The following is a 25,537-nucleotide window of genomic DNA, read 5'->3' as shown; positions in this document are numbered from 1 at the left end:
TCCATCAGTTTCAATAAGAATGTTACTGGATTCTCGTCCAAAGGTTATCTTTAACTTATGAAGTAGAATTAAAATTTCAGGCTTAGAACCATTCTTATTCATCCCAAATTTATAGAATAATACAGGAATAAAAATCTGAGTGTTTATTAAGGATTCAAACACAGAAACCCATGTTTTTAAGTCTCTAAAAGATAATACTAACAAAGTTAAAGTGACACATAGTAAGAAATGGATTGGGGTGCCTGGGTGGCTCAGTTGGATAAGTGTCTGACTTCAGCTCAGGTCATGATATCATGGTTCATGGGTTCGAGCCCCGTGTTGGGCTCTGTGCTGACAGCTCAGGGCCTGGATCCTGCTTCCGAGTCTGTGTATCCCTCCCTCTCTCTCTTTCTGCCCTTCTCCTGCTCGTACTCTGTCTCTCTCTCTCTCCCAAAAAATAAACAAATATTAAAAAAAAATTAAAAAAATAAAGAAATGAATTAATATTTTATAATGGTTCTTAGGCTAATCCCTAAACACCATCTTTTCTGTTCTTTTAGCATTAGTTTATAAATGACAGGCCTATTATAATTTATTATAACTTACATACTTTATTTATAGCTTTGTATATTTATTTATAATTTATTATACCTTCATATTTCTTACTGTTACCTCCTTTTTATTTTAGGGCATGGTATCTGTGTGCCCACTGATATCTTTGTATCACTAGAGCTTCTCATATAAACTTCATTTTCAATTTGTACTTATTTCTTTTCCCAACAAAATCACCCAGATTTGGAGGGAAGACAGGAGTATACCGTAAGCACAGAAATATACACAAAGACACACAGAGGCACACAAGTTCTTATCCTGGGTTTATAATACTTTATAGGTGAAAAAATGGGCACAAAGTTGAGAAAATTCACCCTGTGTTTAAACTGTAGAGCTAATCAGATTTAGAAAAAAAGATCTCCTTTAATAACAGTATGACAAACATTCCAAATGAGGAGGAATGTATTGGCTGGTAGAGTTGACCCTTGAACAACACAGGTTTGAACTGTGTAGGTCCATTTACCCATAAATTTGTTTTACAGGCCTATTAACGTATTTTCTCTTCCCTATGATTTTTCTTAACCTCTTTTCTCTACCTTACTTTTCTCTTTTCAATGTTTATTTTTGCAAGAGAGGTGGGGGAGGGTCAGAGAGAGAGGGAGACACAGAATCTGAAGCAGGCTCTAGGCTCCCAGCTGTCAGCACAGAGCCAGATGTGGGGCTTGAATGCAGGGACCACGAGGTCGTGACCTGAGATGAAGTCGGACGCTTATCTGACTGAGCCACCCAGGTGCCCCTCTAGTTTACTTTTAATATAGTACATAATACACATACATGTGTTTACCTTATGGGTAAGGCTTCTGATCAACAGTAGGCAATTAATAGTTAAGTTTTGGGGGAGTTAAAAATTATACTGCTGTCCGCCAGAGCCTGCTTGGATCCTCTGTCACCCTCTCTCTCTGCCCCTCCCCTGTTCACACACTCTCTCTTTCTCTCAAAAAATAAATAAACATTAAAAAAAAAAATTATACTCAGATTTTCCACTGCAGGGGAGGGGGAGGTTGGTGGCTCTAACCCCTGTGCTGTTCAAGGGTCAACTGTAGAGTCTGATTTAAGAAGAAAAAAGACTGCTATTGTCAGCAGTGATAAGACATCTGTATACTTATATGAATTAAAAAGTGACAAACCAGTTATGAAAAAAGGAAAAGGTTTGGAGTAAGAAAGAACTGTGTTCTCTCTCAGTGTACCTATAAATTCACAAGGCTAAAAACCAGACAGCCCCCTAACTTCTTATACTGGAACTGAGACAAAATGAGTAAGAGATCCAATTACTCACTGGATCATACACTTATTTAAATACCAACTGACAGTGAACTTTTTTCGAAACTCCACTTTGGAATTGTATTCAAAATTATTTTTAAAAGACTAACTTCATTAAACTCATATTCATGTAATATTTTTAACCAAAAACAGTATCCCAGCTATTTCTAAAATAATGATTTTCTGGTCTTGTATATCACAGATACATTAAATTAGAATCAATCACTCATAAAACTATACTTACATATTCCTTCACGTTTTTTGTTTTCACAGCTTTGTACGAATAATATGCAGGATAAAGCATTCCAAACACCAACCTAAAAGTAAAAAGAATGAGAGACTAATCACATACAACAATGCTTTTGACAGCTCATGAAAATTTCACCTAATAGTAAAGCAGAAACTACATAGGGAATATGCAATAATATAAATTTGTGTAAATGCATATTTGTGCAGACTAAATCCGCTCAGAAAGCAAAGTAAAAATACTTTTGTAACGAAAAGAGGATTTCAATATTCTAGGTATAGTATCATGGGAAAATCACCTTTAAAAAAAATTTCTCTTTGTATACTTGAAACTAATAACACTGTTAATTATATTTGAATTTTATTTTTTAATTTTTACTTATTAAAAAAAATTTTTTTTAATGTTTATTCATTTTTTGATAGAGACAGACAGAGCGTGAGTGGGGGAGGGGCAGAGAGAGAGGGAGACACAGAATCCGAAGCAGGCTCCAGGCTCTGAGCTGTCAGAACAGAGCCCGACGTGGGGCTCGAACTCACGGACTGTGAGATCATGACCTGAGCTGAAGTCAGACGCCTAACCGACTGAGCCATCCAGGGGCCCCTATATTTGAATTTTAAAATAAAACCTTTTTCATCACAAAAAATATGATTCCTCGAACATTTGGAAAAGGTAGAAAATCACCAAAAATAAAAATTGTCCCAACTCTCCCAGATATAACTGCAGGCAACATTTTACTGTATGCAATCCTACTTTTTATCCACATGTAACATTCCCAAAATCTAAATATAACATGTATGTACACGCACAACCTGTAATACAAAAGTGTCCTTTACTCCATGATTTTGAGAAGCACTGGCTTCTAATTATCAATACTTGATATATTACAACATGCATTAAAATAGCTCTCTGTAAACATTTATAAAATACCTAAATCATTAACAGGACTTAATGCCATCTGTGAAGACTATTTCGCCAAATCCCAGACCCAACAGATATGTACAATCACACGTAAAATGAAAGAATAGACATAGAGGTAGCATAACAGTATATATATGGTTTACAGTTGGCATTTTCATGTGACACATCATGGGATTTTTTTGCCCCCAAATATTCTATAGTGTGTATTCTTTTTTTTTTTTTAATTTTTAATTACATTTATTTATTTTTGAGAGACAGAGTGAGACAGAGCACGAGCGAGGGAGGAGCCAAGAGAGAGGGAGACACAGAATCTGAAGCAGGCTCCAGGCTCTGAGCTGTCAGCACAGAGCCCTATGCAGGGCTCGAACCCACAAACTGCGAGATCATGACCTGAGCCGAAGTCAGACTCTTAACCAACTGAGCCACTCAGGCACCCCTAAATTGTTTTGAATTTTAGAATGTGTCAGGATTAATCACTTTGCCTTTAGCATATTCTAGATTGTATTTTTTAAGGTAAGTGATTTCCAAAACAGGTATTTTCTCATATATAGTAAGGATTTGGTGCTAGTTTATACAACGCATATAGGTGCTTTACCTTTATTTTTTAACCTCTGTATTGAATAGAATCAGTCAAATGAATAAACACAATATCCCCTAACATCTCACTCTTGTAAGAGTAGAAAACAATAATGTATTTCAATTGGAACACAGGAAAGGCTAAATGTCTTAGTAAACAGTGGGACAATTTTTTAAGGACCACCACTATTATAATTTATTACTGCTCTAATGTGAATATTACTGAGTAATTTATTACTAACATCTGTAATATTTTCTAGGTTTTTTTTTTTCTGGTTTATTTTCTTTAATATTGGGTCTTACTCTGGATGTTTGCGACATGGGAGGTCGGGCATAAAGCCAGAGTATGAGCACAGTGTATAAAATCATATAGTTTATTTTAAAAGGCCACCTACAAAATAAACTCATGGTTTATAAAGAAAGTGTTTGCTACAAATAAAATTCACTCATAAATTTGAATACTGTTTCAGTTCTGGAGGCAGGAAGAAATAGTTACTCATTTCCTCTTAATCTTATTTCTGCCTAAAGAGGGAAAATTTTGCCAAAATACTCATGATACCCTTTCCTCCCACTAAGGTAAAGTTTTATATATGAACACTGGCTATATTGAAAATTCTGTACCTTTTTTTAAAAAGGAAATTTTATGAGAATGTAGTAATAGGGGTGGCCCTTATATCGTATTTCATATGTAGAAAATACCTGAAATAGCTATTTTCTGGACAGATATTCAGACATAAATCCATCATTCACCAAAACTGTCCTAGAGAAAGAAGAACAGTGTATTCAAAGACCAGTCTCTGAAGCAACAAGGAGGAGTGCTCTTAGTACTAGAATAAAATCCTTAATTTTTTTTTTAATGTTTATTTATTTTTGAGACAGAGAGAGACAGAGCATGAATGGGGGAGGGTCAGAGAGAGAGGAAGACACAGAATCTGAAGCAGGCTCCAGGCTCTGAGCTCTCAGCACAGAGCCCGACGCGGGACTCGAACTCACGGACCTTAAGATCATGACCTGAGCCGAAGTTGGACGCTTAACCGACTGAGCCACCCAGGCGCCCCTAGAATAATATCCTTAATGCATAAAAGTTATCTGGATTTCATCAAATATTGATTAAAGCTTTTCCTTATTAAGGTTCTAAACACAGTTTACTGTAGAATTTTTAGAAGATGTAAAATAGTAAAAAAAATGACAAAAATCACTAAGTAATCCCATTACTGAATGAACCATCTTTTCTGTTAAATGCCATTCCAAATATTTATATGTATTTGTTATAATTTTTATCAAATGGTTTCAAGTTTGACCTATCATTCTCTTAAATGCTTTAAAAAACCTTCAAGTACCAATAAAATTTTAATAACAAAACTGGCCAAGGGATTAATTTACATCTTTATAAACAAGTCACAAAACACTAATTCCAAGGATTTAAACTTTATTGTCATTCTTTTAAGAAATCATGAAAAATGAAAACTACAGTATAGAAACAGAATGGTATTAATATAACTTCCCTATACCTATCATCTACTTTTAAGAATTACTAACATTGGGGTACCTGGGTGGCTCAGTAGGTTAAGTGTCCAACATTGGTTCAGGTCATGATCTCCCAGTTAGTGGGTTCAAGCCCCACATCAGGCTCTCTGCTGTCAGCACAGAGCCCACTTTGGATCTTCTGTCCCCTTCTCTTTCTCTCCCTCTCTCCCCTTCCCTGGCTTGCACTCTCTCTCAAAAATAAATAAACATTAAAAAAATAATTAAAAAAAATCTTTAACATTAATCCTTAGCATTTTGGCATTTTCCAGTTTTTTCTATGATCTCTTTAAAGAACATTATTTTAAAATATAATTAACATATTTAAAGACAATATTTTAGAAACAATATTTTATAACCTAATTAAAACATAATTTAAGCATAATTAACTGACATCTTAGGGCAGGATAAAAATCTATATACTCTTTCAGTAAACGTGATATTATAAGCCATTTTGTTACGTCTTTACATATCCTTAAAGAATGTCATTTAAAAAGTGCATGGTATGTATGGGGCACCTGCGTGGTTCAGTCAGTTAAGTGTCCGACTCTTCGTTTTTGGCTTAGGCCAGCATGCAGAGCCTGCTTGGGGTTTTCTCTCCCTCCCTCCCTCTTTCTCTCTCTTTCTCTGCCCCTCCCCTGCCAACATGTGCTCTCTCAAAATAAATACATAAACATAAAAAAACTACATGGTACGGGCGCTTGGGTGGGTCAGTTTGAGTGTCCTACTTCAGGTCAGGTCGTGATCTCACCGTTCATGGGTTCGAGCCAGGAGTCAGGCTCTGTGCTGATGGCTCAGAACCTGGAGCCTGCTTCGGATTCTGTGTCTCCCTCTCTCTCTGCCCCTACCCTGCTCACGCTCTGTCTCTGTCTCTCAAAAATAAATAAATGTAAAAAAAAAAAAAATTAAAAAAAAAAAGACATGGTATAATATTAACTCATACGGATGAAAATCATTTAAATCCTTTCCTATGTTTACTACTATTTTAATTAACGCTATGGTGAACCATCTTTCTATGACTACTAATAATTAATAATTATTGACATTTTATACTATGCAGGATAGTAAGCAGTTTCCATATATTACTGCACTTAATTCTCACAATAATACCCAGAGACCGGTACTATTTTCATACCTATTCTACAGATGTGAATACTGAGGCTGATACACTGTATTATTGTTTTTGTATGATTGTTCTAATCCATATCTTAGAAAAACACAGTTCATCTGCTGAAAAAAATGTCTACTGACTATCTATGTGACTTTTTTCTAAGCCTGTTAAAAATAGTCCTTGAATGAGTAATTTCCCCATAAGAATATAAATTGATGCTACTCTTCTAAAGAATAGTTTGGCCTAGTTATTCCACGTTAGGATGTCATTAGGAAATAAACACTAATTTTTAAATGTGGGTTTTGGAGAGTGCATGAGAGAGCCAGTAAACTTACAAGGTGTATGACATTAGTTTAACTTCTGTATCATTACTAAAAAAAAAAAAAATCCCCAAATATTATAGCTAATGATATTAACATTTCTGAACTATTTTAATTTCCTCTGAGATTGTCTTTAGATAATAAATTTCCTCTCTAATAACATAAAAGAATTTGTTGTAGTTCATTAAAAGTAAGTGCAACAAGTAGCTCATTGCCAATAATAGGAACTACATGATACTAATGTGTAACAAGATAATGCTCCCACAGGAATTACGTGACAAATTCTCCTTATTTCACTGCTTTTAGAATCATACTCCCAAACAAACAAACAAACAGTAATGATGATGTTCTATTAGATGAAAGAACTGAAAACAACTCAGACTGGAGATGAACTAAAATGGGATACCAAATATTAAATAGACAAAATAAACTACAGAGTCAAAAACCAGAATGATGATAAATGCACCAGGCTGTTAGCATGAGTTAGTCACAATTAACACAGATACCATATATACTCTCAAAAAGCGACACAGAATATAACACTCCAGGTCCTTATCGAAGATTGTAAACTGCATTTGTCTGCAATCCACTTTACAGAGACCGGTGAAATTTACGTAAGATAGCCTGCATAAGGATGGCAAACACACAGAAGTTTCTCTGCTGTTCTCCATTCCTGTAACCCAGACAGACTGTACTCCTTTCTGCTGACCCTGGTCTCAGAGTCCTCTTCAACACAGCACCATAAACTCACACCTACAAAGGACAGGAGCTGAGTAGACTTATTTGCCATGTTTTGTCAGCCTTGTTCTAAATCTTTATTCCTCTAGGAGGTGTCATTCCAAATTTGAATCAAGCTTGACCATCAGGTTACTGTTAAACCTCTCCTTTAAGGGAAAAGTCATTTCAACTGAGATGCTTTTTAATATTACATTCTTGGGGCGCCTATGTAGCTCAGTTGGCTGAGCATGTGACTTGGCTCAGGTCATGGTCTTGCAGTCTGTGAGTTCAAGCCCCACATCCGGCTCTGGGCTGACAGCTCAGAGCTTGGAGCTGGCTTTAGATTGTGTCTCCCTCTGTCTCTCCCCCTCCCCGGCTCGCACTCTGTTTCTCTCTCAAAAAAAAACATTAAAAAAAATTAAGAACGTATTTTTATGGTTTAAAAATTTTTTTTCTTGAGGTATAGGAAACAGCCATATGAAACCCATGGCTATAAATACTAGAGGAATGTGTTAAGGGCATTGTCTGTGAGTACCCCTCTACATGAAATTTCATGTATGTGATTTACTTTGGAATTCAGTAAATGCAATGCTTAGCATTCTAGGAGAATATGATGGTAAAAATATTATGCCCTCCCTCCCCCCAATCCCTGATTGCTAGGAAGCTCAGAAACAAAAAATCTGTTGTTCAACTCGATTATCAAGTATGGCGAACCTTAAGATTGGCATATTTGTATTTACAAATTCTGATTTCCGACTTTGCAATTTTTTTCTAGCAGTGAAACTCTTATTTTTCTTTGCATTTTAACATCTACATTTGGCAAAAAAGTTCTCAAATCATTCTGAAGAACATAAGAGCATGTAAATTAATAGGATATAATCATCACTGCGATGAAGCGCAAAATCAGCTCTAAGGTGCCAGAGAACCAAGAAAAACATTTTTAGTTTAGGAAGCTAGTGGCTGAGAACCATTAGTAGTTCCTCAACTTAGACATACATCAGAATCACCCAGAGAGCTGCTGCTTTAATATTGTGTTTGTTGTTGCTCATAAATTCAACACCAGTAACTAATTTAAAGAACATAAGAATGAAAAAGCAAAGTAAAAGTCTTTTCCTGTTTTGAAACCACATAGTTCCCCAAAGATAGGCATGCAAATAGTTTCCTGTGTATCCTATGGTAAAGTAACTTAAATACATAAGACGTATTAAAAACCGACAGTAAATATTCAAACTACGCATTTTCCAATCATCTTAGTACATTTTACTATGTGGTCTTGAAGTTATTTACATCTATTCGTCTGTATGGTGGAAATGCTCATTGCACCATGTGTCTCTCCTCCCAGCTCCACATTCAGTGACCTCACATTGGTGGCTTGAAAAGGCTATTATTGTGGGGAGAATTCACATCAGGGAAATTAGCAAACGATATGAATCAGACCTTTTTCTCTCAGTTGGTAAGCATTACCAGCACACCACTGGATATGTGTTTTAGCCAAGGGAAACTACAGTATCTTTCCATCAGAAAAACCATGAAACACTGTATGTAGAGGGAATTCACCGAATTTACTGAAGTAAATAAAAGGCAGGCTATTATGGCAACCAAGTTTATAAAGGGTTTCATGCAAGACAGAGAAAAAGAAAAAAAAGTTTTCTGCCCTTTACCATAATTCACTTCAATTCTGTTTGACTATTAGATCTCTAATATTAACAAAGACTCTTGTGAATTTCCAAAATAGAATCTTAACTGATAAGGTATCCTAGAAACAGTATTTTTTAAAAAAATTTATTTTGAGGGAGAGAGAAAGTGCATGCACATGTGCACAGGAGCAGGGGAGGGGCAGAAGGAGAGGCAGAGAGAATCCTAAGCAGTCTCCTAGGCTGTCAGTGCAGAGCTGGATGCGGGGCTCAATCTCATGACCGTGAGGTCATGACCTGAGCCAAACGACCTATGCCAGACACTTAAATGACTGAGCCACCCAGGCATCCCTCATTATGCTGCTGTTTAAAGCAGCCATCAAAGTTTGTGCATGATCACTGCCAGAATAATACACAACTCTGTCTTACACAAATTTTGAGAAAGATTTATTGCTAAGAATCTTGGCTAGTAGAGAATTCCCATTCAGTAAAACACAGTTAAGTGGCCATCAGGTAACTACAGCCCTGAAGAGAATTATGAAAATTACATAAAGAAAAAGTCAAACCCATGAGAAGAAAACCTCAGATCCTGAATTCTGTAACCAATGATACAAGTTTAAAACTGCCAAGGAGAGATAAAGACAGTAAAAATTCCTCTGAAAGACTTTATACATGTTTTAATTATAGTCATCAAGCACTAGGAAGCTTGGAATTTTCATGTTGTCAGAGCTAAACTTCTAATTTTACCCCAGAGCTTCTCATTTCTACTTTAAAAGGAAAGCTAAAGATAAACTAGGGGACAGAAATCAGTCCACAAGCAAATCAGACTTCATCTCCCCTAGCCACTCCCATCCCTTCCCACCACTAGAGCCTATTATGTGGTAGACCCAAACCAAAGAAAACTGTTTAAAAAGAATGCTGAACTCAGTACACTATAGAACCAAGGGCTGAAGACCCTTGAAGCACTCAAGTAACCTTGCATCCGGTGGGCAGAGTTCCACAGAATGTGGGGACTGTCATCTTGTAACTAAGTGAGCCAATCTCTAGCATTCCCCAGTTTACCAAGTGTAATTTTTCTGAGTGTCACTACAAGTAAACTCCAAGGTGGGGTAAGTATTATTCTATTTCTGCAGATGATAAATGTAAGGCTTGGAGATATTAAGGAAGTTCTGAATTAAGTACCCAGCAAGTGTCAAAGCCAAAACATAAGAAACACAAAACTTCTAATTTTAAGAGTTGTGCTCTTCCCTCCATAGCAAAATAAAACAAAAAACCCACCAAAAATCAAAACAACTTCCTACTTCATGTAATCTATAACCCATAGCAAGCAGATCCCCAACATTAGTTGAATGAAGTCAGTATTCAGAAGTTACCTAAGAAATTGTGACCCATCAATATACTACTCTCATATATAGAAAGATTTCAGAGACACATTTCTTGGTTGTGTACAAAGTCTACATGGAGGAATACCTGCATCTTTAGTTTAAATTTATAGGTTCTCCAATTTTTATCAAACTGGTTAGGTGACTATACTAGATGGGGTTAAGAATTACTCCTATGAGCTGACCAACCCCACTCTTATGTTAGCTGTTAATTCAAGAGGAACGGTTTTCTTTATTCAGCCTTTCAGCACAGGGTATGTTGAAACCCAAACTTAGCATTAGCTCCATCGACACTAATAACAAGAGTTCAGTTGTAATCTAAGGTTTTAAAAAAGCTTGCATTGAAGGAAAATCCCAAACCACTTTTGAAAATGTTGGGAAAATTTCCTTTTTAAAAATACATGCCTCAAAATGACTACGGAAATCCGTAAATGTGGATTCTCTCTTGTTCTGTGCAGTTCATTCAGCACTACATGACCATGAAGTGAACTTCCATGAATTGCACTCAGATCTAAAATTGCTGCCCAGTGGTGCCTGGGTGGCTCAGTCGGTTAAGTGTCCGACTCTTGATTTTGGCTCAAGTCATGATCTCATGGTCTTTAGATCAAGCTCTGTGTTAGTCTTCACACTGGGTGTGCAGCCCGCTTACGATTCTCTCTCCTTCTCCCTCTCTCCCTCCCCTGTTCACGTCTTCTGTCTCAAAAAAATAAAATAATAAAATTGTGGCCAAGTCCTCCCTTTGGACACTTTGTGTAGCTTGGACTGCACAGCAGTCAACTATGGTCACCTCTCACAGATGCACATGACAACTCTTCTAGGTTCCACCCACCCTAAGGTGAATTTAATATTCTGCTTTAAAATAATCTTTTAATTCCTCTCCATTACACAAAAACAGGTATCACTGATGGCATCCTATGTGCCAGGTACTGTCTTCTAGCACTAAAGATACATCTGTGAACTCCCCATTGCTTTTTAATTAAAACTAAGTTTGCAGTGATTTGGAAATCAAAACATTCTAGTATGTTTGTTTGTTTTGTTTTAAGTAGGCTCAACATAGGACTAGAACTCACGACCCTGAGATCAAGACCTAAACTGGGATCAAACGTCGGACATTTAACCAACTAAGCCACCCAGGTGCCCAAAACATTATATTTTTATATTTCTTAAACCACTTCATTTCATTCATCCAAATCTTTCCAGTACTTCCAGTATCTCCAACTCAGTGATTTTTTTTTTCCTCATGCCTTTCCCTAGAGCTAGAATACCTCCTTTTTCATAAGCATCCTACATGTTACTATTTCTCATTAATGAGGTTGCATGGTTTGGTCTCCCTATTTTGTATAGTGAATGAGTAACAGGAATTTTTATGTTCTGGTCATTTTTGTAATTTAAACATGAAAGAATTAAATAGTCTTTATATTCTCTTCTCTTGAGATAGTCAACTGATTAGAGGATGTCTAAGTACTTTCTTTGTATAAGAAAATTAGAGGGGGAACTTTATACTATCTTGGACAACTCACTAGCAGAAAAAGCAAGCAAACATGTGCTGCAAGAACTACACCACCACCTAATTTAATTCTGATGTCAGTAAGACAGCACAAAACCAGCATGCTGGCTGGTTGGTACTACCAAGCCCTCTGCCTCTTATGAAACATCATTCATTGTTTCATGAGAAGCAGTTTTAGATGACCCTACTCCTGTTTTTGAGAAATAGTATAGTCTCTACCAATTGTGACTTTGCTTTTTGCTCCTTAAAAAAAAAACAAAAAAACATATGTGTGTGTGTATACACATGCGCACACACACACACACACACACACACACACACAAATGATTAAACAAAGGGCAATTGATCTATCAATTCTAAAGAAAGCGGCGTTAAAATTCCTCTTTATCAGAGGACTGCTGTATGTTAAAGGGACTAAAGAGAAATGACAATTAAGTGCAGTGTGTAATCTTTGATTGGATTCTGGATTAAGAACAACAGTGCAGGGACACCTGGGTGGCTCGGTCATTTAAGAGTCTGACTCTTGATCTCAGTTCTGGTCTTGATCTCAGGGTCAGGAGTTCAAGCCCTGCGTTTTTGTTTTTGTTTTTGTTTTTGTTTTTCAAACAAACAAACAAACAAACAAGCAAACAAACAACTGTGCAGCTACATAAGGCATTATCAGGACAATGTCGGCAGTTTGAATATGAACTGTACTTTTGGTGTTAATATCTCATCAATGTTACATTTTTGGGAGGATATTAGTCTTGAAGCTATATAAGAATGCCCTTGTTTAGAGACATAATAATCAGGGCTGAATGTCACAATGTCTTCAACTTTCTAAAAATTTTTAATTTTAATAGAGATTTAGATTTACAGAAAAATTGTGATAATAGTACAGACAGTTCCCATATATCACAATGCAGTTTCCCCATTAAAATCTTACCTTAGAATGGAACATTTGCACAACAGTGAACCATTAACAATGCATTAGTATTAATTAAAGTTCATACTTTATTCAGATTTGCTCAGTTTCTACATATATCTATTCTAGGATTCCATCTGGGATCCCACCCATTTACCACATTACATTTGATCAGGTCTTCCTGGGCTCCTTAGAAAGTTTCTCAAGCTTTTCTTATTTTTGATGCCTTGACAGTTTTGAGGAGTACTGGTCAAATATTTTTTAGAATGACCCTCAATTGGGACTCTTCCTTTGTTTTTTGTCAGGATTGGATTGGGGATAAGGGTTTCTGGGGGGTTTATCACAAACATGATACGCCATCTTCATTACATATCAAGAGTATGTACAATCAGCATGACTTAATCATTTATGATGTTAACCTTGATCACTTGATTGCAGCAGTATTTTTCAGGACAGTTATAACCATCCCCCACCCCCAACCCCCTCCAAAATCCTGCCCCACTTCCCATACCATACGTTTGGGAAGAAAGTCACTATGTAAATCCTGTGCTCGTTGAGTGGCAAGTTATGTTCCACCACCTTGAGAGCAGAGCATCTATATACACTCTTTGGAATTCCCCTGTGTGGGAGATTTTTCTATTTTCCTCCATTCATTTATTCAATCATTATTTATATCACTATGACTCACAGATATTTATTGTACATTTTGGGTTCTATTACACTACTGCTTTATTGTGATGCTCAAATTGTTCTAGATTTGGTCATTGGGATCTCTTTCAGTTGGCTCCTATGTCCCTTTAACATACCATCATTGTTCCTATTTTTATCTTTTTTGAGCACTTTGCTACTTTCTGGCACTGCAAGATAGTCCAGGCTTATCTTGTCAATACTTTTTGCCGCATTCCTAGAATCAGCTATTTTGCCAAGGAGCCCTGGTTCCTTCTATTGGAAAATGTATCTGAAACCAAGATCTGAGTGGTGGGTGTGCTCGCTACTACTAAAGTATTCCTGATTCTAGGCCCTCCTTTGTTTACTTTATATCTTAACCAATATTTTTCTAGTATGTTGTCTTTTGATTTTGTTTATGAATTTTGCTAATATGAACATGGGTATTTGTGAACCCTGGTAATAAGTTTGCGTTGGTGTTAGATTAGCTTTTCTTCTATTTTTAGTTCGCTCATAGTTTAATTTCTTATGGTGGGGGGAATGGGCAGTAAATCCCTGGTGACTTCATTATCCCTCACAAAAATGAATCCTGGGTTTGGGGATGATGTCACCAGCTCAGAGGAATACCAAATCTTCCGCTGGGGATTTTATCTTCACCAACTGGAAGCCACATCAGTAACAGTCTCTGTCTCACCTAACAACACTACTAGCAGGAGACAATTCACAGACTCTGGACATGGGATTTTTAGCTGTGCCACAGAACCTAGGGCTTTACGATTTAACACAGGGCACCCCCCCAAAAGGCACAGATGCTATCCAGCCTAGTGACTTCTGAGAAAGCGACTAACCTTAAGAACTTAACAAGAACACAATTTCCAGGTCTGTTGTGTGTTCATCCCCACTGCTGACACGAGGTACAATCCCACAGTCATCATACTTCGAGTTTACATATGCAAGTTAATTTCAGTCCACTTTGTATTTCCCTCTAGACTATGGATGAAATCAATGTATTATCCTCGTATGCCCATATAATCCAGTACCACTGAATTTAAATTCCACATGAAATTCTTCAGGGAAAAAAAAAAACCTTTTAAAATACTTATTTTACTCCATAAATTATAATGATAGTGATATTCTTTTGTAAAGTTGAAGAACTTACAAAACATTTTATATTAAGCTGCTATGAAAAAGTCTTTCTATATTGCTAGTCTGGAGTGGTTCAGCTCACTTGGCCTGTCCAGGTTTGGTATCAAGATAGTATTTTTTTTTTTAATGTTTAATTCCCCCCCCCTTTCTTTTTTTTAAATTGAGGAGTAATTTACCTATACCATAATAGTTTCAGATGTACAACACAACAATTTGATACCTGTATATATTGCAAAATGATCACAGTAAGTCTAATACCACTCAGAGTTATAAAAATTTTTTCGTATGATGAAAATTTTTAAGACCTACTCTCAGTAACTTTCAAACATGCAATACAGTATTATTAACTATAGTCAGCATGCTGTATATTATATCCTCATGTCTTACTTATAACTGGAAGACTGTACCCTTCAACCCCCTTTACCCATTTCTACAATGGATTTTTGACTCCTCTTTCCCCTCCATCCAACCTGTAACCCAGTCCTGTTGGTTTTTCCTTGGTGAGAGTCCAAGGTACATCTTTTCTATGTGCAAACTGGGAGTGGTCAGCGATACCCTTAGGCTCATGCATCTCTGACTTATTGGATAATTTCCCAAAACGTGCCTCTGGCTCCACTGTCGGATCAGTCTTCCTAATATACCTGCTGTACTTCCTTGCTTGAAGACTTCAATAGCTGGCCTCCTTATCCCCTTGCCCACCAGCCTCTGAAGGGACTCATTAGAACATACTTTGAAAACCACTGCCTTATATAAATCACATGTTCCCACATGGTTTCCTAAATACACCTCTTGTATTTCTACTTCAACCTGGGAGAGTGTGTGCATGCCTCCCTCCGTCATCTTTTTTCTCCACAAGGTCCTCCTGTCGCTTACGTGTCACCATCCATTCCAACAGTGAGAAACAGTTAATTCCAGTATGCATGTGTAATGGTTTCAAAATTGTTAACTCACACTTTGATTGGATACAACTTTATCAACTAGAGGACAGTGCCATTTATAGTTCTTTTTTACTGGAGTCTTAGATAAGCCTTCAATTATTTCCCAAGTTACTTAGATCGGCACTTTTTCCCTCTACTCTCTTCAACCAAAGCTGTTTAATACATTCATATAGTTCGATTATTTTGTCACATTTAATTTCCCATCCTGATTCCTCAGTCTCCTAAAATGACATTTTAAAATTTGTACATAAAGATTTACTCTTTGTGCTGTAAAGTTGTAGGAGTTTTGACAAATGTGTAATGTCATTTATGCACCATCATAGTATCCTACACAACAGTTTTGCTGCCCTATTAAAACCCTTGAGAATCCTCTATTTAACACTCCCCTTAATGCCTGACAATCACTGTTGTCTAAAATCTCCATAGTTTTGCTTTTTCCAGAATGTCACACAAATGGAATCATACAGTATTTAGCCTTTACAGACTTGCCTCCTTCATTTAAAATTCACCCACGTCTTTGTGTGGCCCTGATAAGCTCTTATCTTTTTATCATTGTAGTGTTCTATTGTATGGATATACCAGTGTGTTTATCCATTCACTAGGAGCTAGCAAAGGACATCTTGGTTGCTTCCAGTGTTTGGTAGGTTATGAGCATTCTTCTACGAACATTCACATATAGGTTTTTGTGTGGACCTAAGTTTGGTTCAGTTGGATGATTATGTATGAGCATTATTGAGAGATTCTATGGTAAGATTATGTTCAGCTTTTTAATAGCCAAACCGTCTTCCAAAGTGACTGTACCACCTTGCATTCCCACTAGCAATGAATGGGAGCTTTGTTTTGCATCCTTGCCAGCAATTGGTGCTGTTAACTTTTATGATTTTAGATATTCTAATAGGTGTGTACTGGTATCTCACTGTTTTAGTTTCCATTTCCCTAATGACATATGGGATGTGGTATGACTTTTCGTATGTGCAATTGCCATCTGTATCTCTTCTTCTGGTGAGGTGTCTGTTCAGTTCTTTTGCCCATTTTTAATTTAGGTTATTTATTTCCTTGTTAAGTTTTAAGTGTTCCTTGCATACATTTTCTCTCAGTCTGTGGCTTATCTTTTTATTCTTTTAACAGTCCTCAGCAGAGCAGGTTTTTAGTCCAATTTATTTTTTTTTTTCTTTCACGGACCATGCTTTTGGTGTTGAATCTAAAAATTCATCAAACCCAAGGTCACCTAGATTTTCTCTTATATTTTCTTTTGGAGGTTTTATAAAAGTTTTGCATTTTACATTCAGGTCTGTGATCCATTTTTGAAGTCATTTTTGTGGAAGGCACAAGGTCTTTCTTTAGCTATATATATATACACACACACACACACACACACACACACACACACACATTATATATATTGCACAAGGACATCTAATTGGTACAGTACCATTGTCGAAGCAACAAAAGTAGTAACAAAAACTTGTTGCTCTTGGGGGAAGAGGAAGAGATACAGAAATTATGACAAACTTAACAATAAGTGATTCTAGGTGAAGCGTAAATGGATGTTCCTTCTACTTGTTCACATTTTCCATAGCTTTAACATTTTTCTATAAAACCAGTGAAATAATTTTACAAAGAAGGTAGGGAAGAATAAAATGCATTTTAGAAGAATTTTCATTAAGTTCTTTGTCTCTCAAAAGGTTAAGTTTCAGTTATATAAAAGATTGTAATTATGTACAAAACTGGATAACCTAAAACTGAATTAACAAACTACCATATTCCCAGAGAAGAATATAAAAGAGGAACAGCAGCCACTAAAGACAGAAATAGTTAAAATATTCTATATTGAAAAATTCCTACCCTAACTGTGGATTCATCTATTCTTATAGTTTGGTTAATTTTTGCTTAAATACATCCTCTTGTAAATATGTAACTAGATTTGTTATGCTGTCTAAAATCTTTCAACTAGAATTATCAGTTTATACACATTTATTGTAACTTTGAAATATTTATGCTTAAATCTAACATCTTATTCTGTACTATTTTTTCTACTTGTGTTCTTTTTCTTCTTTCTATGGAATGATTGAGACCTAGTCCTCTAGTCCTTGGTTTCTAGCGTTATGGTATTAGACTGCCTACACTGGGTGTTGTTTCTGATCCCAATATGCCCCATGAGAACAGGAAAACCACTCAAGGTCATCAGGTTACAGGAAATGCCCCTAGGTAAATGCTAGCTCCTTTGTGCTCTCTTTGTCTTGCTGGGCTACCAGCCTGTAAGCAGTGTATACTTCCTAGTGACCTCAGTGGTGTATTATTTTTTTTCTTTTCAATAACTCCAAAGGCATTTCTTTTGATTGTTAGAGGAGATCACCATCAGACATTTCTAATTTCCAGCCATTATATAAAACAATACTATTTTCTTTACATAATATTGATTGGTTGTAAAGCTTTTGATTGATTATATTGCTAGCTAGTATTTTCATTTTATTTATAAGAATACTCAGGACTTTAATAGCTTTCATCACTGGTACATTTGAAAACATGTCATAAAATATTTCATCAAGCCGTTTTTCATGTTTTCAGTTCCAGGGCCCATCACAGTTACATTTTTGTCCACCAGACTGCTCAAAATGAAACCCTAAACTGCTGTTTATATTTAAATTTTCAGAGGATTTGCTCTGAAAAGGAGAATCGGAACATTCCATAAGGAGAAAAGAAATCAGTCTCTTATCAAGCACTTCTGGGGCTGGAAGACATAGCTGAGAGATGGGAGTTCCTTATATCTGATGTGAAATATGTAAATTAATCACCTAAACTGCTTATACCTGACAGTACCTAACATTATTTTTTTTTTTTTTAAATTTTTTTTTTTTTCAACGTTTTTTATTTATTTTTGGGACAGAGAGAGACAGAGCATGAATGGGGGAGGGGCAGAGAGAGAGGGAGACACAGAATCGGAAACAGGCTCCAGGCTCCGAGCCATCAGCCCAGAGCCCGATGCGGGGCTCGAACTCACGGACCGCGCGAGATCGTGACCTGGCTGAAGTCGGACGCTTAACCGACTGCGCCACCCAGGCGCCCCAACATTATTTGATGCTTATGGTAAAAGAGCTTAAAATAGTAGTCTCATGTTCAGGGATATACTTTTTTTTCTCCCTTGAAATGTACAACCATTCAAATTTTTGGCCAAATTTGAACAATCTTAATTTCTATTCAATCCAAAAAATTTAATAGTACAAAAAAAAAAAAAAAAAAAAAAAACACTTGGGAGCTCTAATTCTTTCCCCAAAGATATATAAAGAGGATGGAAATGTGGTTCAGCATTACATAATGTTGCCACCCACTCTAGGAACAGAAATGAGTGCCTAGCAACAGGAAAGGGTCATCTCAGGAGAGTGCTGATTGCTCATTGGAGCATTCTAAACACAGATGCTTTTCTATCCTTATCACTTCCAGTCCCTGCTAAACACACGCTGGTTACCTTGGATCCCAGGGCCCTCTCATGAAAACCTTCCTCCTATGACCATCAATAACTGACACTCATGGCAACCTCTGCCTTTAGGTTACATTCTTAAAAAAAGGGACAAAATAAATTTTGAAACATTATAAGAAAATATGCATTTTGTGTACAGAATAGTCTCTGCATTCTTCTTTCTCAGTGATATTTCCTTTAAGATATGAAATGTTAGTTTTCATGTTGGTATTTGTCTTGCCTGGCCCCTCATACCCACAGGTTTGGACAGCAAGGCCAAAGCACCCAACTCATAATAATGAGGTTAGGCATGAGCGTGTCTAATATTGCAGGTGCTTATGTTAGGAGAACTCTTCTTAAGACTGTAATCTCATGTTCAAGAATTGGTTTTTATTTTCTTTAAACAGCCATTTAGGTTTTAGATTAAATTTGAACAGTCTCAATTCCTATTCAATTCTAAAGATTTAGTAATACAAATAAAGACCCAAGAAGCTAGATTTTTTTTTTTCCTGAAAGATATATGAAAAGGATAGAAATGTGGTTCAGTATTACATAATTTTGCCACTACTCCAGAAAGAGAAGGGAGGGCACCTTTACTCATGTTTATTGCCTATTTGCATGTGTTCCCACCCCCTCTTTTGGTGTGAAGTCCCTTGTCCATTTTCCTTTATGTAGTCTGAATAGGAGCCATTTGTTGTGTTTTATAAATATTTTCTCCCAGTCTGCCTTTTTCTCCACTCTCTTAATGGTCTATTTTGATGAAAAGTATTTTAGTCTGTTTCAATTTATCATTCTTGGTCTTTTCCTTTATGACTAATGCTTTTTGTGCCCTCTTTGTTTGCTTTTCCTTATTTCAAAATCATAAAGATATTTTTCTATATTATTTTCTAGAAACTTTTACTTTTTACCTGTAATGATATTAGAATTTTTGTGTGTGATCTGAGTTTGGGGCTATGATTAAATGGACTTATGATATCCAATTGGCATAGGACTGCTCTGTGGTGCCACCTCTGTCACAAAATAAGCATCCACATATGTATGGGACTCTTTCTAGATCCTACGGTCTTTCATTGGCCTATTTGTCTATCCTTGCCCCAGTATCACATTGTCTTAATTACTGTAACTTTTTAATCTTCATATCTAAATAACTCATCCCACCAGTAATAGCTGATCAAATACGTCATCCCACTATTTTTGCTCTTCTAGTTCAACATTGTCTTGGCTACCCTTGGACCTTTGCATTTCCATCTATGTTTTAGAGATAAGTTGTCAATTCTCTTCTCTAGGTCTACATACTCCTTAAGTGAACTCCATTTCATGACAGCATCCATAGCCAATCTGTCAAACAGTCCCCTGGGTTATATCCTTAAAACTAAATCTAGAATCTGATGACTGCTACCAACCCGGTCCAAGTAACCACCCATCTCTCACTGATTTATTAACATAGCCTCCTAATGGATCTCCATACTTCCACCCTTACTCCTTTACAGTCTGTTTATCATGGCAGAGAAATCTTTTAGAATAGGATCTGATAATGTCACTCTTATACTCCTAACCCTCCAATGGCTTCCCACCTCCCTCAGAGTAAATTCCCATGTCCTTAACAATGGCCTACATCTCTTGCTGCAGTACTGCTCTGCCCTACCACACTGACTTTCTTTTGCTGAGCACAAGTCTACCTTGGAGCTTGTACTGAGTTAACTCCCTTCCTGAGAAGCTCTTCCCCAGGATCTGCAAGGCTAATGTCTTCACGTCCTTCAAGTCTTTGCTCAAATAAATGTCAACTACTCACCGAAGCCTTCCCTAGCTACCCTAATTAAAAATTCCAAGTCACCCCGAGAGTAAATGGAAACTCTATTCCAACAAGATGCTTTATCTTTTAACAGAAACATAACATAATAAATTATGTCCCTTAATAAATGTAAGCAATTTAAAAAGGAAAGTTTTAGGGTTTTTTTTTAAGTAGCGCTTTCAATATTCCTTGTATTTGTTAAAAATAAGACAGTCATGGAAATTAACCTAATGATGAAAACTACCACAAAGCAGCAGAAGGTAGTTCCTTCTGCAGGCCATTGATCCCATGGCTCTTTTGTTACTTAGTTTTAAATTTTAGTGTGTAGAGAAGGGATTAGGTAAATCAAATAGCCTTTGCTTTAATGGCATTTGACTAAACTCTAATGCATATAAGGAGAATTGGGAAGGTTTCTCAAAATCTTAAGGTGTTAGGAGTATTTTTATTTCTAGAGCAGTTTTCCCAAATGCTACTTTTAAAATTTACGATGTAATACCTGCTCTATACTCAGTATATATAATATATATGCAAGTATGAAGTCAAACGATGCATGTGAACCCAACCCCAGATTAAAATGAGAGCAGTGCCTGTAACATCCCATCTACCTCTGCATGCCTCCCCTGTCCAGAGTGCTCTGACGACCCTTTGTTCCACACCTTGCAGTTGCTGCTGCTCTTGCTCAAGCTTATCATTCCTTTCCCTCTCTAAACCTGTTCTTCCTCATGTTTTCCATCTCACAAAATGGTGACGCATCGCACTCAAATAACCCGAGCCAGACACCTGCAATTCCTTCCTCCTCATCGTTTTTGTCAAATTCCACCCCCAAATCTCTCTCATGTCTGTTCCCATGTCCCAAACACTTACTTCAGCCTTAATTCTGATCCTTTTTAATTTTTGTGGGGACCACCTGGCCTCCTCACTTTCCCCAGGCTTCCTGTTCAAACCTTTCACTGCTTTTCCTTCCTTTATCAATCAAGAAACAGCTTCTCATCACGCTATTAGAAGTTAGACTGAATTGATCTTAGGCTTCTGACTTCTCTAATCTCATCGCTGGCAGCTCTGTGCTCCAATACTTTTGAACTACCTGCTTTGCTGTTCCCTAAGACAGTCATGTCACTTTGTTTCTATGTCTTGGCATACTTTCCCTCTCTGATTGGGAGCTCTTCTCAAGAAGGATCACTTCAGAGAGGGAATTGGAAAGCTATTTCCTCTCAGAGTATTTCCTTGCCTCCTCTAGGTGAGGAAGCCTTCCTCCCTGTTCTCACAGCATCTTGTATGTAGTTGATGTGATTACTAGCAGTGTGGCTTTTGGTAAGTTATTAACTTTTCTGTTCCTGTTTGCTTTTCTGTAAGATATGATTTAACAGAGACTACCTTGTATTAAATACCTTAAGCCATGTAACAATGCCAGGCATGTGATACACAGTTGACAAATATCAATTATTACTGTCCCACAACAATATGTTCATGGACTTACCCATCTGCTGTCTGTGTGTTTAGCATTCTTCAGGATATATTTAGCTCTTCATCCTCAAAGCCTAGAACACTCTGATACATGATAGGTACTCAATAAATACTTGCACAAAGTATAACACAAAAACAAAAACTCTTTCCCCTACTGTACACAAAAAGGGAGAATGGAATAGTTTTGTATGCATAGTTTGAAAGACAAATATTGCCCAAGCTGAGGCCAGAAAAAGTGACAAAAGAAATGGACACAGTGCTATTCAAACTGACGGTTCTACAATTTTCTTTTATGGCCTTTAAAAATATATGCAGTGGCTACTTCAGATTAGAAAATATGACGGCAGTAGCATCTTTTTCTAGTGGGTTAAGTATAATTACCACTTAGTTAAACATACGTATCAGCAATTTTAATTCTCAATTTGACACATGTGATTTATCCTAATTTATTAAAACATAAATTAAAAACACAGTGAGAAGTCTACTTTCCTTCGGTAGCAGAGGTCTCAATGTTGACATACATATACAAATGGTCATATTTCCCAATATTATTATATTCATTTGGAGTGCTGGTTTTCCTCATTTCTGATTCATCCTTATTTTGTGGAGAGCATTTATGCTCAACTTGTTTAAAATGTATTTGCTTCATTAAAAAAAAACTTCTTTTCACAGAATGTTTTTGTTATTGGTTGATGGCCAAAGATTTACTATTTATTTATTTCCTTCATATGTTTTTAGTTTCCATAGAAGCACACTGAACTATAAGTATGAACATAGCTTTTTCTCGGGGAAGGGATATAAAAAAGAGGAAGGACAGATTCCGAAAATTTCTTTTTAAAGCACATACACACACATATCAGCTGCAGAGAAACAAGGTTCACAAAATGAATACTCCAAGCATTGTATGCTAGAAATAGTATCGTAAATTGTGTGCCCGAATTTGTCACTCCGAAAAAAAAACACTTCTAGAAAATTATATTCTTTCCCACCCAAATGTTTAAGCCTGTTAAGTAAGGTTGTTTCAGAAAAGATTTATTCTCTAACAATCAAAGCAACGTTTTTAATAAGCGAAAAATTAAGCTACTTACACTAGTATGAGTCATAATCACATAAGAATTGACAAATTATCTATTTTCCTCTTTACTTGAATCAGTTTTTCTTTCTTATTGACCAAAAAGAGGCAACTTCATGAATTGTCCTAGAACCTGAGTCAGCTTATGATAAAGACAAAAAGCATGGTTTGCGTACGGGGGAAAAAATGTGAGTTAAATACTTAAAGATGACACCTGTAAATTTTGTTATTCTACCACTAAATTTAAGGCATTAGGTCTACTAACTAGTACTAGAAAAAAACTTTAATGCACCAGAATCCTTCTAATACATGAAATCATTTTAAAAATTAATTCTAATCAAAAGCAATTGCCATGGGATCATAACATTAGAAAGCCAATTTCCCTTTTCATGTGCAACAGAATCATGAGCTAGACTTTTTCCCGAAGCCATTAGGTATTGGGGTGGTTTGTCAAGCAGCAACAGATCACTGAAAGCAGCCGGGAACTCCAGGTGGCCCTGGTAGCGGTGAGCACAGACTCCCGAGGGCATGGAAGTCCAGGTGAATCAATACTGCCTGACGAATGGCTGTGGAGCAAGTAGGCATAGTAAAGCACAGGAAAGGTGGCATGGATGGCACAAGGAACAGCCAGAGCAAGAAGAGTGTATGCAGGTAGCAACTATATAGGTGGCACCCTATACCCTTAAATGTACCCAGAGACACAGAAGTGAAGAACTGAGGTCTTACCTAAGTCAGATGGGTTAGGATTTGTAATCTATTAGACTAAGGGTCAACTGTTAAGGTGGCCTTACTGAAGTTTACTTAAGGTTCACAGTTGGGTGTTGAGAGAACAGGAAGATATAAAACAAAACTAAACTAAGTCTGTTTTTCCTCCTCTTTCATTTCTTTGTAACTCTAATGACATTTAATGGAAGAGTCGCAACTCTGAAATACTCATTAATGCCTTGCTGTAATGCAAACAGACTGTTTTAAGGAGCAAGGACTGATAGATTTCTGCGTAGGCTCATGTTGGTATAAAGGACATTCACACAGAATGTCACATTTGTGCCTCAAGCAACCTGAGTTAATCAAGAACAGAATTATCTACATTTTAGGGATGAAGTAAAGTCCTACTAATACAATTGACCCTTGAACCACACAGGTTGAACCGGGTGGGTTCACTTACATGTGGATTTGCTTCGATATAGTACAGTAAGTATAAATATATTTTCTTATGATTTTTAAAATTTTCTTTTTTCTAGTCTACTTTATTGTAAGAATATAGTATACAATACATATAACATACAAAATCTGTGTTAATTGTTAATGTTATTGGTAAGGCTTTCAGTCAATAGTAGGCTATTAGTATTTAAGTTTTGAGAGAGTCAAATGTTCTACACAGATTTTCAACTGTGCAGTGGTCAGTGTCCCTAACCCCTGCGTTGTTCAAGGGTCAACCGTACTAAGAAGTAGTGATGTCACTTGTAGTGACTCAAAAGGATAATGATAATGTGAGGTTGCATTTTATGAAACTCTGAATTCTGTAAATTAGAAATAATGACATGAAAGTATTTGTATTTTTACCTTATGCAAAAAAGCCTGAAATGTATAGCCACAGAGTTATTAGAATTTCACAATAATTTTAAAGCAGGCTGAAGAAAAGATTAAATCTTGTTTTTATACTGCTGCCAGAGAGCAGTGCCATTTTAGCTGGCAAAAAGAAATACCTATCCTTTGTTGAGACCTTATTATTACGAAATCCCGAAGAACTTAAACATCATGTAAAATGCTACCAGCTTATAAGCACTTATAATTCTGTCCCTAGTATAACTGGAGTTTCTTAACCTTTAAAAAATACTTTTCTGTATAATAAATGTTAGAATAAAAGCCATTAGTTTTTGTTAAGTTCTGTTGGCAGGTGGTTTTCCTTCTCTATCTAACACATACTGCTATTTGGGTTTAAATGCTACCACTTAAAAGATTTTAGTCTTGTTTGGTATTAAAAGTTGAGACTATAAAATAAAGGCATTTATTTTTCTGAGGGAAACTATTAAAACTAATCTTTGATTTAAAGAATACATATTTTAAACAGCAACATATTTAAAGAATGTTTTTAAACAGAAATGTTCATATTTTTAATAGATACATTACCAAAAAGAACAAAGAAATCTAAAACTCACCCCCAGATGTGCTCCCCAGACATAATGATACCATTTGATGATCCAAACATCTCTTTCAGTATTATTAGTGGAGAAAGAAGATTGATAAAAAGGTATGTAAAATGGGATCTTAAAATAGATGGCATTTAAAATAACCCCAATTTTGTTTAATT

The 25,537-nt window shown here is 36.4% G+C and overlaps 1 protein-coding gene across 6 annotated transcripts in view; it reads right to left on the bottom strand.

Annotated features, from left to right (window-relative positions):
• The window catches only part of REEP3 (receptor accessory protein 3), a 93,722-nt gene that overhangs the window by 50,423 nt on the left and 17,762 nt on the right, over positions 1–25,537 (bottom strand). For 4 of the 6 annotated variants that reach the window (XM_042909331.1, XM_042909333.1, XM_042909332.1 and 1 more), the window contains one exon: positions 2,096–2,168. In XM_042909331.1, the coding sequence (XP_042765265.1) occupies positions 2,096–2,168 (73 nt within the window). Of the gene's footprint in view, positions 1–2,095; positions 2,169–4,291; positions 4,351–25,537 lie in introns of those variants that run through there. The other 2 variants (XM_042909330.1, XM_042909335.1) reach the window with 2 other exon arrangements.

This window comes from Panthera leo, chromosome D2 (genome assembly GCF_018350215.1).
Source record: "Panthera leo isolate Ple1 chromosome D2, P.leo_Ple1_pat1.1, whole genome shotgun sequence".
Lineage (NCBI taxonomy): Eukaryota > Metazoa > Chordata > Mammalia > Carnivora > Felidae > Panthera > Panthera leo.
The sequence above is the reverse complement of the archived record's forward strand: the minus strand, read 5'-3'. Positions and strand labels throughout refer to the sequence as shown.